At 40.4% G+C, this 13,482-nt stretch overlaps 1 protein-coding gene across 1 annotated transcript in view; it reads left to right on the forward strand.

Moving 5' to 3' along the window:
- The first annotated feature begins 4,022 nt into the window (after positions 1-4,022).
- Positions 4,023-13,482, forward strand: part of ARHGAP21 (Rho GTPase activating protein 21) — an 88,073-nt gene continuing 78,613 nt past the window's right edge. The window contains exon 1 of the mRNA XM_014946141.1: positions 4,023-4,144. Within this exon, the coding sequence (XP_014801627.1) occupies positions 4,061-4,144 (84 nt within the window). The 5' untranslated portion in view covers positions 4,023-4,060. The remainder of the gene's footprint in view (positions 4,145-13,482) is intronic.

The raw sequence follows: 13,482 nt of genomic DNA on the forward strand, positions 1-13,482 counted from the left end.
GTCCAGTCATTGTTTACTCAAATACATTTTCCATGCCTGACTCTTAAAAGATAACCTTAGAGAGTCATTTTTATGTATTAACGTAAAGATTCACTGTGCCTTCCTGCACAGGCATGTTCTTTAATGGTAGCTTGACTAGAATTGTTACGTTTCTTAGTTGTTTTTAGCCTAGTTACCTCAAAACACTGAGGTCATAAACTTGCAGTTTTTGACGCAGGAGAAAGCGTTAGACCTTGTGATGAGCAGTCTTTGAGAGGACATGATACTTTGGACAGGCTCTTATTTTTTAGTTAACAAACTGCGTAACTGAGCCTCAACTTTATTGTCGTCTTGGAATTTTAAGTGCTTGCCATTAGTTTAGGGCGAGGAAAAGTAACCAGCAGTAGAACTTCAAAACCTGGATGTTATCATCCAAGTATGCTCAGTGTATGGCAAGGATCTCTTTGGGCAGTTGGACATTGAGACCTTTGGAGTGTGCTAATGTTGATGCCTGTCCTCTGACATTCTCTAGTTATGCAATGGGCGCATCTTTAAATCCTCTGTTGGCCTTTTTATACTCCAAATTGGAAATTTGGTGTGGAAGCTTTGCTTTTAAATTTTGGGGAAAACTTTAGAAACTTCTAAAAAGTTTAAAATACTTGCAACACAAATTATTTTGGTTTTGCATTAAACGTTTGGTTTGTGTTTTTTTTTTAAAGGAAGGCAGAAAGGGAAGCCCTATGTTGCATGCCTAGTTTAAGGAGGCTCCATCAATTCCCGTGTACTTGCATAAGAATCTTTTAAGCAGAATCTTAGCAAACCAAGCTTAGGAGAAATAAATGAGGTCTTCTGAAAAACATGGTAACAGTAAAGAAAATAAGGTTAGAAGAGAGGAGTGCTAACGTAGTGGAATTTGATTTAACCTCGTACCAGGAAGGAAGTTGTCTCTTGTAAACGAGAGAGCTGTTGTCAGGCTGAAGGTTATCAGGAACAGTTTTCAGTAAGGGCAGACCAAATTTACAACTACACAGACTTAGAGGAAAATTTTGGGAAAATGTCAGCTTTAAGCAACTTATTGTTGAAGGTGCTGCTCTTGGAGCAGTTTCTGAGCTGCTTCTTTTATGTAAAGGACTTCAGTAAAGACTTAAGCTTGCAAAATGGTCCTCACCTCATTCTGTGCTAATTGGAATTTAATAGCGTTTTCATACTGATTTTTTGGTGGCAGCTGTTAGGCCAATACTGGTTGTTTCTGGAAATGCTGTCCTACTGGTCTATATTGTTATTTACATTTTTATCTGCAGTATTTAGACACGGTTGCATGAATTGCAGTAGTACATAAGCACTGGTCAGATTGGAGTAGGAAAAAAGTCATTTTGTTTAAGAATTTCCTTAAAACAGATTTGAAAATGAATGCCAAAAAGTAACAGGTTGCTGCTGATTTTATGGGAAGAATTGTACAAATTTGATTCCAACTCAGTTTTGGCTTTTGTATCATACCGGGAGACTCTTAATATACTGTGTTTAATACTTGGTTAGGAGTTTGAGTAGTTCATAGGGAATAAATGATGAGTAATACTTTATGGATCTTAAAGTAGATAACTGATAATGAAACTGATAGCTGCGCAATTGTACTAAAATACTATTTAAGAAGAACCTGGTTGTTGATGCTTTTAGTACAAAACAGCAGTCTTCTCTTAATTTTCCAGATCTCCTTTCGTTTAAGAAGAACCTGGTTGATGATGCTTTTAGTACAAACAAGTCTTCTCTTAATTTTCCAGATCTCCTTTCAGTTCTTCCCTCCACCTTATTTAGTTGATGACACCACTTTTCCCCAGAGCAGCTCTTGTGCCGCAGCCCCCTTTTCCAGCCGTGTGTAGGCTGTACCCCATGTTCTGCCAGCATCCCTGCTGCTGGTCCTGGGGGTGCCAGGTCCTTCTATGTTCTAGTGCTCCAGCGGCTCTGCAATAACCCCCTGATCCCTAAGACCTTCCCAAACATCCTCCCTCTCCAAGATTTCATAAGCTTGGGTAGTTAATGATGTCTGTTGTAAGGAAGTGTATCTGTTCCACCTAGTAATAGTTGCTAAGCAGAACATTTCTTCTACCCCCTTGTCAGCACAGGCTGCTTCAGTGCAGACCATTTAACTTGTACCAGGAGATTTTACTGTTTTAATATCTTGCAGTCTTTAATGCCATTCTTAAAGTGCTTTTTTCTGAAGCTGCATTCATTTTGTGTTATGTTGCACTGATACCCCTGTTTTCCCTTTTTTGTAATTAGGTGGTGTAAGGATAGCAGAGAAACTCTGCCATGTACATCTTAAAATGAACTGGCATAGATTTCTTGTACACAAGTGTGTCTTGGAAGGTTGTGGGCTGCTCGCATCGGTGAGAAGGGAAGAGGCTGGCTTGGACTCTGGCATTAATTCCCAGGGTCCTTGGGATGAGAAGTTAGACCAAGATTTTTTGTTTGGTTTGCTTAACACAAACAAGGTCCTATTTGTATTATAACTGTTTCAAAGTTACAAGCTGCTATTTGGCCACGTCATTTGTTTGACCCTCGTGTACAAGTTTGTTTTATTTCCAGGCTGCTTCTACAGAATATATTGTCTTTCATGTTTGAAGTACTTTTCAGTTGTTGGGCTGTTACTGAACCAAAGGGCGGATTGGCCACCTGTTCCTGTAGCCGTTTCTCCAAACTTTCTCAAACTAGAAGAGTCTTTTGCATCTCACAGATGTTCTTCCTTGAGGCAGAGCATGAGTGCTGATGCAGACAGAAGGTTGCCCTTCTCATACGCATCCCATCTCCCGTGTTATCCTTCTGCTCTCACTGAAGGAGCAGCTGAGCCTGGGAATGGGGGGACCCTGAGGCCCATTTTCTGCAGGGCTGTCTCTGCTTGTTCCTTGGCTTCAGGTCAGGTGGTCTGGGTTCCCTCTTCTGTCAGTAGAGAGATGCTTGGGGTCTCAAGCAGGCTTTCAACAAATAACACATTCTAGTTTTAAATTGTTAGTTAATTTTAGGGCTTAAACTGCAGATTATTTTAAGTTGTTTCCATGACTAGTCTAATAGTTCATACAAACATAATCTAAAATGTACATATTTCTGTGGAAACACATTTCCTGTATTCGTGACTCTCATCTTGGAAAAGCAAGGGGCGATATAAGGTAGGCAGTCAAGATACAGTAGGTGAGGTGTGTGCTGAACCGGTGTGGTTGTTTGCAGATTGCAAAGAAGAAATATGTAACAGAAGAATGAACATTTTTTAGTGTTTCTGTGGTTTCTCAGGATCCCTCTGAAGTTGTACCTTCATTTCCCTCTCAATAGGGCTGCCATCCTTCCTTACAGGAGGCAGACAGTATTTCTGCACAATGCTAACAGTACTCTGGTAGGTTTAAAGGGGAGTCTGCCGCTTAAGAACCTGAAGTAGATGAACCCATGTAATTTTTATTTAAACTGTGAAGTTCTTCTGACTTAGAAAAGTTGCTGAGGTTGTGCCATGTTTAAAATAGGAAACCTAAGCTTTTGAATCTTATGAAAACACAGAAGCCATCATCACAACTGTGTCTAAGCAAGTTTAAGATTCATGTTATGTGAATTATTACACTAAATTGTTGATGTTCAGACTGGTTCCAGCAGCAGCAGAAATGGGGGGGGAGGGGAAGAGCAAGGACAGTTTGAGAGCACCTTTCTGTGCTTGCTTTAGTGAGATTTCTTAGGATGTTCCTTTCCTATTTTTTTTTTTTTCCAGCAGAAATGGGGGGGGAGGGGAAGAGCAAGGACAGTTTGAGAGCACTTTTCTGTGCTTGCTTTAGTGAGATATCTTAGGATGTTCCTTTCCTTTTTTTTTTTTTTTTCCCTAAGAATGCATAATTTGGCAGCTTCGGAAGTATTATTTTGAAGAATGTTATGCAGTCCTGTCAGTTTATCTCGTTGAGTTGACACATGGTTGGGGTGGGAAGGGAAACCGAACAGGAAGGAAGGTCCTTGTTCCTGAATGTCATTACTGCATAGCTCTCATATCCTCGAGGATCGCCGGGACAAAAGCTGAGTCAGAGCACAGCAGCAGCCTGCGCTACAGCGAGACATGGCCCAGTTCAGGATTTTGGACTGCATGATCAATCACAAGTGGAGTTTCATATGTAACCTCTATTGTGCCTGGAGCGGTCAGGTTTGTTGTTTGCTTATCCTTACATATTTGAATATGATTATATAATTTAGTATAAGGAGGAAAAAAAAAAAAAAAGGCTCCGGTTGATCTCTTCTCCCCACCCCCAGTTCTATTCAGGATGTGGCATTAGAAATGTTGCCATTTACTAAGGAGTTTTCTGGAGTTATTAAGCATACAAAGCATGCTTTGACTATATAATTGCTTTTATTAACACTTTGAGTACTTTAGACTGTTCTTTTAGAGTCTTAAGCTCTGAGGGGTTTCACTTCATGAATTGTACAAAAAGATAAATATCACATACAGGAAGGGAGAGATATGCCAGGATAAACTGCATTGTTAATAAATACAAGGCTGATTTGTTTTCCTGCATTAAAGGGACTAAAACATCTTGGCTATTTCAAAATACTTGATCATGAATATGATTTAAAAAAATAGTATGAGGGAAGGTTGTTACATATTCTTTTAAACATACAGCATAAAATAAATTTCCACAGGATGTTATTCAGTTCTTAATATGGACAGATTTAAGTCTAATTGACTGACTGACTGCAGAACTGGAGGGGAAAAAACCCAAACCAAACCTGCCTGGATTTTGAATGGAGATGTCTTAAAATAGAATTTAATAGTGCTATGCAGCTGTAATACTGCTTTCAAGGTACTTTATATATTACCTATATTTCTCATCTAACATTCAGCCAGTCACTGAAGAAAATTTATTTTATTCTTCTGTGGTGTAAGGGGAAGGAAAGCACATCTGATAAAGTTGCAGTTTCAGTACAGTAACTAGAGGCAGGTGATTAAAAAATATTCCCACCATGCATAGAAGTCCTTTGAAATAATATGCTGTTTAAAATACGAACAACCTGTGTATGTCGTATCTGTATTGATACTTCTTAATCAGGAAAAGGCATTGCTTTATCTTGGTTTTTTTGCTTGTTTGTTTTGTTGTTGTTGGGTTGCTTTTTTTTTGTTTTCAAATGATGCAGAAGCTGATTCACAGTGTCTGGGTTTTTTGAGTCATCTCCTTAATGTTATAGGTTAGAGAGATCTCTTCTTCTGAATTTGAGAAGTCAGAGGAGCGATGAGGCATTCTCAGTCTTAATTTTCCCAGGTGCTTAACTGTGTGCTTACACATATGTGAGAATTAAAATGTACACTCTGCATTTTAATGAGTTGCTTCTGATACTTTTCTTTGAAAGGAAGCTGAAAGTTCATTTATGGGCTATCACAGTGCAGCTACTGTCTTCCTACTGCATTGGAAAGCTGTGGCAGAGGTGGATGCTGTCAGGCCCGCTGAGAGATGTGCACAGCCCTGTGCAGTATTGCTCTCCACATTCTCCACTTAATAGTGTCCAAAGAGGTTGCTGGTGAGAAAGCAGATGAGAGACCTGTGAAGTCTGAGGCTTACAGCTCTTTCTCAAGTGTAACCTCAAAGCACAACTGTGGTTTGGCTCATGATATCCTTGACTTAGCAGAAGTTTTGCAGCTTTTTTGGCAATTTCTATCCATCCTGACCCTAGTAAAACATCAGGGGATGAATTACTGCTTGTGATCTGAGAGCTGAGTTGAAGGCTTGCATTATAGGAAAACAAGTTTTCTTCTAAAGACTTACCAGCAATATGTATTAAAGGAGAAAATACAAACCTATTTAATTGTCTGTATGTGATACTAATAACCAGGTTACAGAATCATTCTGAGGATTTCTTTTGTTTTTAGTGCCCGCCCACTCACCTGGTATACCTTTCCCAAAGTTTGTTTTTTAAAACAGCAAAGGAACAGGTATGAAAGAGGCGTATTTTCTTCTGTCCACCATGACAATTTAGGTTTTACAAAAAGTACTGTCACAGTGTGGCATGACAGTTACTATGACTGGATTCAGTGGCCATTTGCACCCTGATACAGCAAGCTTTTGTGTGTGTCTGAATGTTTTCAAAGGATATGCAGTGTTTCATACTAAACCAGAAACCTCTGAAAGCAAATTATTAGATGATGCAAATCAGTGTAGTTCTGTTGATGTCAATGAATTACAGTTTTTAGTCCAAACCTTGGATTGGATTGATGGCTACTGCATGGTGATCCATGAATGATCAATCACTCAGTAGCTGCCTGCTCTCACAGTAATCTAAGAGTGCAAAAATAAACCAAATTGCCTGTGATTTTTCATCTTTCACGCTTTGGTCCTGGGACAGCTTCATTACCTATCTTCTAATCTTTCTTAAAATGAGTTAGTGCAAAGTACCAAAATGTCTTGCTTCCTTTTTTTGTCTTGTCTGTCACTGTTGTCTCATTGGGACATGGGATAGATTCAAGTGTGAAAATCTTACGGGCAATTTAGAACTTCAGTGTGATTGCAAATGTAGGATTAGTGAAGGAGAGGAGCAGGTAAAAGTTTGTATGCCGTGTGAAATAACTGTAAATAGATTTATATGCAGATTTGTGTCTGGAATTATTCAGACTACCTGAACAGTATCATAGATGATTAATCCTGTTATTAATATCATCTCGTCTTGGTAAACAAGGAATTTTCAGTGCTTTTTCTTTCTGGGAAAAAAAAAAGAAAGGGTGGGGGGAGAGAATGTCTTAAAAAATAAAGCTAAGGCAACTTTTATTTTCCTTTGACAGTCTGGTGTTTATGGAGTTGTAGCCTCAGAATCATAACTTAGTGTGCTAGCTGTGATCCAATTAAGAGTTCTTCAATTAATATATGGAAGTGCTAAGTAATACTTTCACTCGGTAACGTAACAAGTAGGCTCATCTTCAGTAAGATGCAGAAGGAGCTACCCCCTCTGTCTTTGCAAGGACATCCTTTAACAGCCTTCAGCATGTGGGTAGGCTCTTGAGGCCTTGATATGTCTATTCACCTTGTGGCCAAGGTGGGATATATTAGAACAAGTATGTCTAGAACAGCAAATACCACACCTTGGGTGGTTGGAAGAATTGCTGGAAGATAATATAAAGTAGATGATATAACAGTTCAGGTTTTTTCTCCTTGCATCACAAATACCTTGCTTTTGAGTGTTGGATAGGAAACAGTAGGCCCCAAGTTGAATGTAGGTTGTCTTCTTACCAGCAAAGAGCTTAGGTCATCACTGTGTTCTAACCAGGCTTTTATTAGCTTGAGGAGAGCAGATCTTCTCGTGGGCTGTTGTTGTTGGTTCTTTGCTGAACATCATCTGGCTTCTATTTTTTCTTATTGCTGCATCCTAAGCTCTAAAAATAATGTTATTTCAGCCATGTAAATACTTAAATCTTGGATTTCTCAGCCAGAGACAGGTATTCGGCAAAGTTCTGTAAATTTACAATTGGTGAAATTTCATTGCATGGGGTGGGCCTGACCATTGAAGTTGCTGTGCTTGGAGGAACCTTCTAATAAAAAGACTACATTGATGTACATGAAAGTAATTAGTATGTTGTAACATTATAGCAACCAAGATCTCTCCCTTTTTTTTTTTTTTTTAACTTGAGTTCATTATTGCAGGGTATATTTTCTGTGAGCAGTAGGTGAGAACGAGATGTTGCAGTGTGAGCCCAGCTCTCACATTGCCTTCCAGCCCGAGAAGGCAGCAGTACTGCAGCAGCTGCTGCACTGCAGCTATTTCCCTTCCTTTGGAGGATCTCCGATAACATTAAGAAAAGCTTTCCAGTCTTCCAAATGTGTCACTTGGAGGATGAGACGACAGAAGTGGCTGCATTCCTTCTGAGATATTTGCAGCTGATAATGGTTTTGAATTGTGATATTTACGTTATCTTACTGTGATCTTATTTCTGTTTATCTGCTGCCTTGAGGAAGGAGGGACTATGATAAAATCTTGTCTCATAGCACTGCAGGGTGTGATGTTTTCAGTTTTGTTGAGTAAAAGGTGTAGAATCATCACAGGAAAAAGTTGGTGGCTTTACTCATTGTGGGAATTCAGATTGCTGGAGAAACATTTTGTAATGTTCAGAAGGACAGGGAAGTAACTCGGCAACAGTGAGCAATCCAAGACGTAGTAATAGGCACGCAAAGACAAGTAGCTCTTAAATAAGCAAATAGATTTGTGTTAAAATAGATTTCTTCTCTCCCCACACCTCAGTCTCCAGACAGAGATAAAAATGTAGATTTAGTCATCTATATCAACCATTCTTGTTGAGTGACATATTCCATGCAACCTTTGAGGAAATGCACAGGTCACATGTGATCACATCATAAGTCATGAAAAGCTTCTGGATTTGCAACTAAACTGAAAATCCTGTTGACAACTTTCTCTGCTTTATCCTCTTAGTGATATCTCATCTCTAAGCATAAAGATCTTAGATTTTTTTTCAGGTTAATAACTTCACAGTCCTCCTTTAAAGCATCTTCTGTGCATTATATCTTTGTAAATGAAGAAGCTGCTTTTCTTGCTCTCTTGTATAGGCACAATAGATAAATTATTTAAAAACCCTAAATTAGTTGACTTGGGTGTTTTGATATGTGGCTTTGCATCTGTGTATGCTAATTATGTTTTACATTTTTTTGGGTATAAACCCCAAGCCTTTTCACTTCTGAATTTAAGGCTTTTAAAACTTGCAGTACGTTGATTTGCAATTTATATAGTATGTTCAAATAAAATATCTTGAAATACAGGACCAGGACTATATATTTAAGTGGTGGGTTTGCAGGAGTTTATTAATAGTCTATATTAGAAAGCTTTAACACTGAGTAGCTCAAGCTGTATATTTAGAGGTTATTTTTGAGGAGAGAAACTGTGTATGTGGGGATGTAAAGAATCTTGACAAGTTTGTCTTAAAAGTTTTGTGGTGTTTTGAGCCATATTGTCTGCGTTAATCTTCCTAAGAAGTTTAGGCTTGGTACAGCTACTTCTTCTCTCAAGTAAGTTGTTCTTAAAACTCTCCCTGGGTGTCTTGGTAAATCTTTTGCAAACAGTCAGACTCTGGAATAACCACTCACTTGCATTAATCGTGTTTTCAAGGTGACAGTTTGAGTTTTGACATTGAAGGTCAATTCCCTGATCTCCCAAGTGCTTCCTTTCGCCTTTGAGCAGGTCAGAGACATTTCTCTTGTACATGAAATAAAATCTTCAGTTAAGCTGCAGTATTGCAGAATTGAATGATCTTAAGTCTCAACAGCTTGAATTACCAGCAGGTACGATGATGCGCTGTGGTGTGGCTCGTTTCAAAATTATTTCATTTTCTCATTTTTATAGCAGGAATGAGCGTGTTCTCTTTATGTTGAAAAGTTTGGAAGCTTCAGTAAGAGAAAAGCAGCCTCACAGCTACATTCGACGGAGAGGAGGTGTATGGTGTGTTTCTGTCCCACTGCTGAGCCCACAGAGTAAAGCCCTTCCTCGGCGTTGTAGCTGCTCCATGGAGTAGTCCAGTCCCAGCCCAGGGCTTTGCTGTGGGAAAGCAGGTGCTCTCTCGGGTGGTTTGGCCAACTTAAACTGTGTCCCTTGTAGAACTGATAATTTTTTGAGCCAAGACATAGCCTCTGGCTACAGTGGAGAGAAAGTATGAACTGAAGGAAATGCGTAAGCAGTTTCAGAGCTGACAGTTGTTTAAGTCCGTGGTGCATCTGGTTATTGAAATGGGGTCTGTGCAGGTCAGGTTTTACACTGTGCGGTGATTTTGCAGTTCTTAATGGCTTCTGCAAAACTGCTTCACATGTAAATAGGTACGTTACAGCAGCCTGGTGAAAGTGTAGTGGAAGCTATCTGGTGTGTGTTGTGTGTTTGATAAAGCCTACGTTATTCTAGAAAGCAACTCCATTGAAACTCATGTCTATTTTTTGCAGTAGTGTACTTAACTGGGGACATTGGCGGCGTTTCTTCTTGTTCTCTCCACATTTGTAGGAAGCAGAGTGGGTCATGGGGTGGCTTGTATTCTTAGGTCTATCAAAAAGTTCCCATACGCTGAAAGAAGCGGCATAAGGCAGCCCTTGACAGACGGTGACTATGCAAACTACTCTTTATCACTTCTGTCAAACTGCTGAGAAGGTTCTTTTATCGTGCATGGAATAACCTCAAACATCACTTCAATGCCAGGGGTAGAAGCATGCTTTCCTCATCTCCTGTCTCTGATATTTCCAGATTAGACCATAAGGTGAGGACAAAGCATTTCCTATTCTTAACAAGCAACGACAGAACAAGTAGAGAAGGAAAAGCTTCAATTTAGCTAAATTAAGATCACATGACACTTTGCTGTTATGCTACCAGCCCTGCAGATGTTTCCTTTCTTTCCAGTTTAAGGATGTAGCTGTTAAGAGGGGAGGCTTTTGCTAATGAGCCTGTAAGAAAACAAGGAAGCTCTCAATTTCTTTTTGTTTTTAAATGTTTTTTTCTGACTAAATTTAATACTATGCTTTAATGTAAATACTAAGTACAAGATATAAACAAAAACATATAGTGAAAATTGTTTGCATCTCTGTCCTGTGAAGTCCCTGTAGTTTTTACTTGGTGCTGTTGCTTGAAATTGGCTGTTACTCTGGAATTATAAGGCATGATCTAAATTGAAGTGCAGTTAATCAGTTTGGAAAGACTCTTGGTTAATTAGTACAGTTTTTGGATGTGGACTAGCTACTACAAATAAATGTATGTATATGCACATGCAAAATAAATTATACTTCTTTGTGTGTATAAAAATAAAGTAGACATAAGGTGGACTGGGATCATTTTAATGAGTTTGAAGTATGTTAAACTTGCTAATATGTGTTGTTTAAAGGGAGATCTAGTTTATGGATACGTCTGGATAATTTGGGGATTAGGTGCTGACTCTGGAGAAGTCCTGTTTGAGGTGGGGTGAGCACTAGTCGTCCCAGACCTGATCTTGCTCTTGGTGAAGTTAAGAGCATAATGCAAAAAGTGCAGGTATCAGAATTACAGTGTAAAACCAGACCTTGCTCTGTGTAAAAGATTATTTCAAGTCTAGTCAGACGTAGTGTGTTGAGATTCTACCTGCTTGGGTTGTGATGGAGGGACTTGATTTCACATCAAGAAAAGGGAGGTATTTCAGGTGTTGCTTTCCTCTAACTCTTCTTGCTTTTCTGTATTTGAGTTCAGGGGGAAAAATGCAATATAAATGTGAAAGCATTTTAAGGTGAGGGAGGAAAGTAAGTGTTGCAGTAGGTAGACTTCAGCTTTGCTTTTCAGGTCTTGTGGAGGAGTGATGAGGCTGACAGGAGCCCCAACTGCTGTGCTTTGCAGAGCCAGCCTTTCATGAACAGTAGAGCACAGTAAGGGATGTTGAAGCTGTGTAATAAGCTGCATGTATGGAAGTTTTTATTGTTTATTTCTCTGTGCACCTTGACCTTTTTGAGAACTGAAATCCTTAATCTTGAAAATACTGTTTCTCCTTTGAATGATTGTGTTTACTACAACAGTAGTTACAAAACCACACAGAAACACGTGTCCCCTCTGTCCTTCTCCCTCCACCCCCAAGCCAGCTCTATCGCCTGTATGGTGCGTGGCAGTAATGGATGTCTCCTTCCCTGTGCCTCCCAGCCATCTGCTCTGCTGGCACAGACACTTTGTTTTTGAAAGGTTGCAGATTTCCCACTTACTTCATACATTTGGAGTAGTCCTTTATCGCATTCTTGAGCATTTCTCCTTACCTGGGCTTGGTTTGAGAACATCATTTATGTATTTTGTTGAATTGGATTATTCAATTCTGAAGTGCCTGTTTTCAGAAGTTCTGTGTTGGTGTGCTCATTCGTACCTGCTGCAGGCAGGCAGCCACTGCCTTCATTATTGAATTAAAAGAATATTCCAGGCTTATATTCCATTTAGGTGGGATTCACAAACCTAAAAGAAAGTGGCAGGTTTCCTGCTAGGCCTACCTCCTAGGAAATACCGGAATTGATTTCAGTTAGTACCCCCAAAAGGACATGCTAATGTGGCCACCTAGAATTCGTGCCATAACAGTGCATTAAAATGATAAAAAGCAGGACTCCTGTGAGGGGGACACCTATGGTTACTCCATCGAGTGATGTTCACCTCTTTGTTGCCTTGCCCTGCTGTCAGCGAGAGCCATTAGAGGGCTGGGAGGGGGAGAGCAGTTCACAGGGACTGTGCCTCCGAGCTGCTGGTGGCTGCTCAGGGCCCCCCTGCCCAGAGAGGGGGGCAGCAAACATCAGAAATGGCATTGCCCGTCCTTGCCCTCAGTCTTATGGCAATCACTGGTAAGTTATTTCTGTTTTCCTCTTGTTTGATATTGAAACCATTCATTGAAATACGCTTATAAGTATCTAATGGGCGGTTTGAGGGAGAATGGAGCTGAACTCTTTTCAGTGGTTCCTAGTGACGGGATGAGGGGCAACGGGCACAAGCTGGGACATAAGAAGTTCCACTCAAATCTGAGGAAGAACTTCTTTCCTGTGAGGGTGGCAGAGCCCTGGAACAGGCTGCCCAGGGAGGGTGTGCAGTCCCCTTCTCTGCAGATCTTCAAGCCCTGCCTGGATGCTCCTGAGTGATGTGCTCTGGGCAACCCTGCCTTGGCAGGGGAGTTGGACTGGTTGATCTCTAGAAGGTCCCTTCCAACTACAACAATTCTGTGATTCTGCGATTGTAGTAACTTTGCATCTGAATTGAGTTTTCCAGTTTGTTTGCCTTTATCCCCTGGTGACTCTCAGAGCTGAGGCATTCCCTGAGTTCCAGAGTGCAAGTCTTCCTCTGGAGACTGGTTTTTCTTTCTCTCTTTTTTTTTTTTAAACTTTTTTTTCCTGTCTCCACGAAGAGCTGCGGTGTGGAAGAAGAGCTGTCCTTCCCAGTTCCAAAAGCAGACTGTCTTCTGTTTTTAGCAGTGGCCCCAGAGAGAGGGCCCTGGCTGAACCAGTTACCTGCCTCTGTGAATGCCATCTACTGATGGTTGTATGTGTGAGGACTCTTCCATTTATCTCCACATCTCAGCTTTCTCTTGTGGTGAGAGTGGTTCTGCAGCCGTTTGATCTTTTGAGCTTTGTTTTGAGCTTGTTTACATCTTCATTTCTAGTTTCAGGTGCTTTATGGCAGGGCAGCCTCCTCTTGATAACTACTGAAAACAGGCTCAGCAGTTACTAGCATTGGGCAACTGAGTCCTTCCTGAAGCTTTCTTAAGTATATAGCATTGAGGTGGACAGGACAGAGACAGAGATCTTCTTTCTCTTGCTACCAGTCTCAGAAGGCCCAGCATGGTGCGTTTACTGGGGTCCACTTCCCTGTGGCCAGTTCTGCAAAAGAACGGAGGAATACATGTTTTGAGATAGGGAAAAATTTCCCTCTTGTGTGTTTCAGTAAGTCTCAGTGTCTCAAACTGCCTGATTTGCTCTTTCAGTGTCCCTCCTGTAGGTAAACATTTATCCTGAACTACTTTCACTCCAGTCTGCT

Source organism: Calidris pugnax, unplaced genomic scaffold, assembly GCF_001431845.1.
Source record: "Calidris pugnax isolate Ruff unplaced genomic scaffold, ASM143184v1 scaffold19, whole genome shotgun sequence".
NCBI classification, from domain to species: Eukaryota; Metazoa; Chordata; class Aves; order Charadriiformes; family Scolopacidae; genus Calidris; species Calidris pugnax.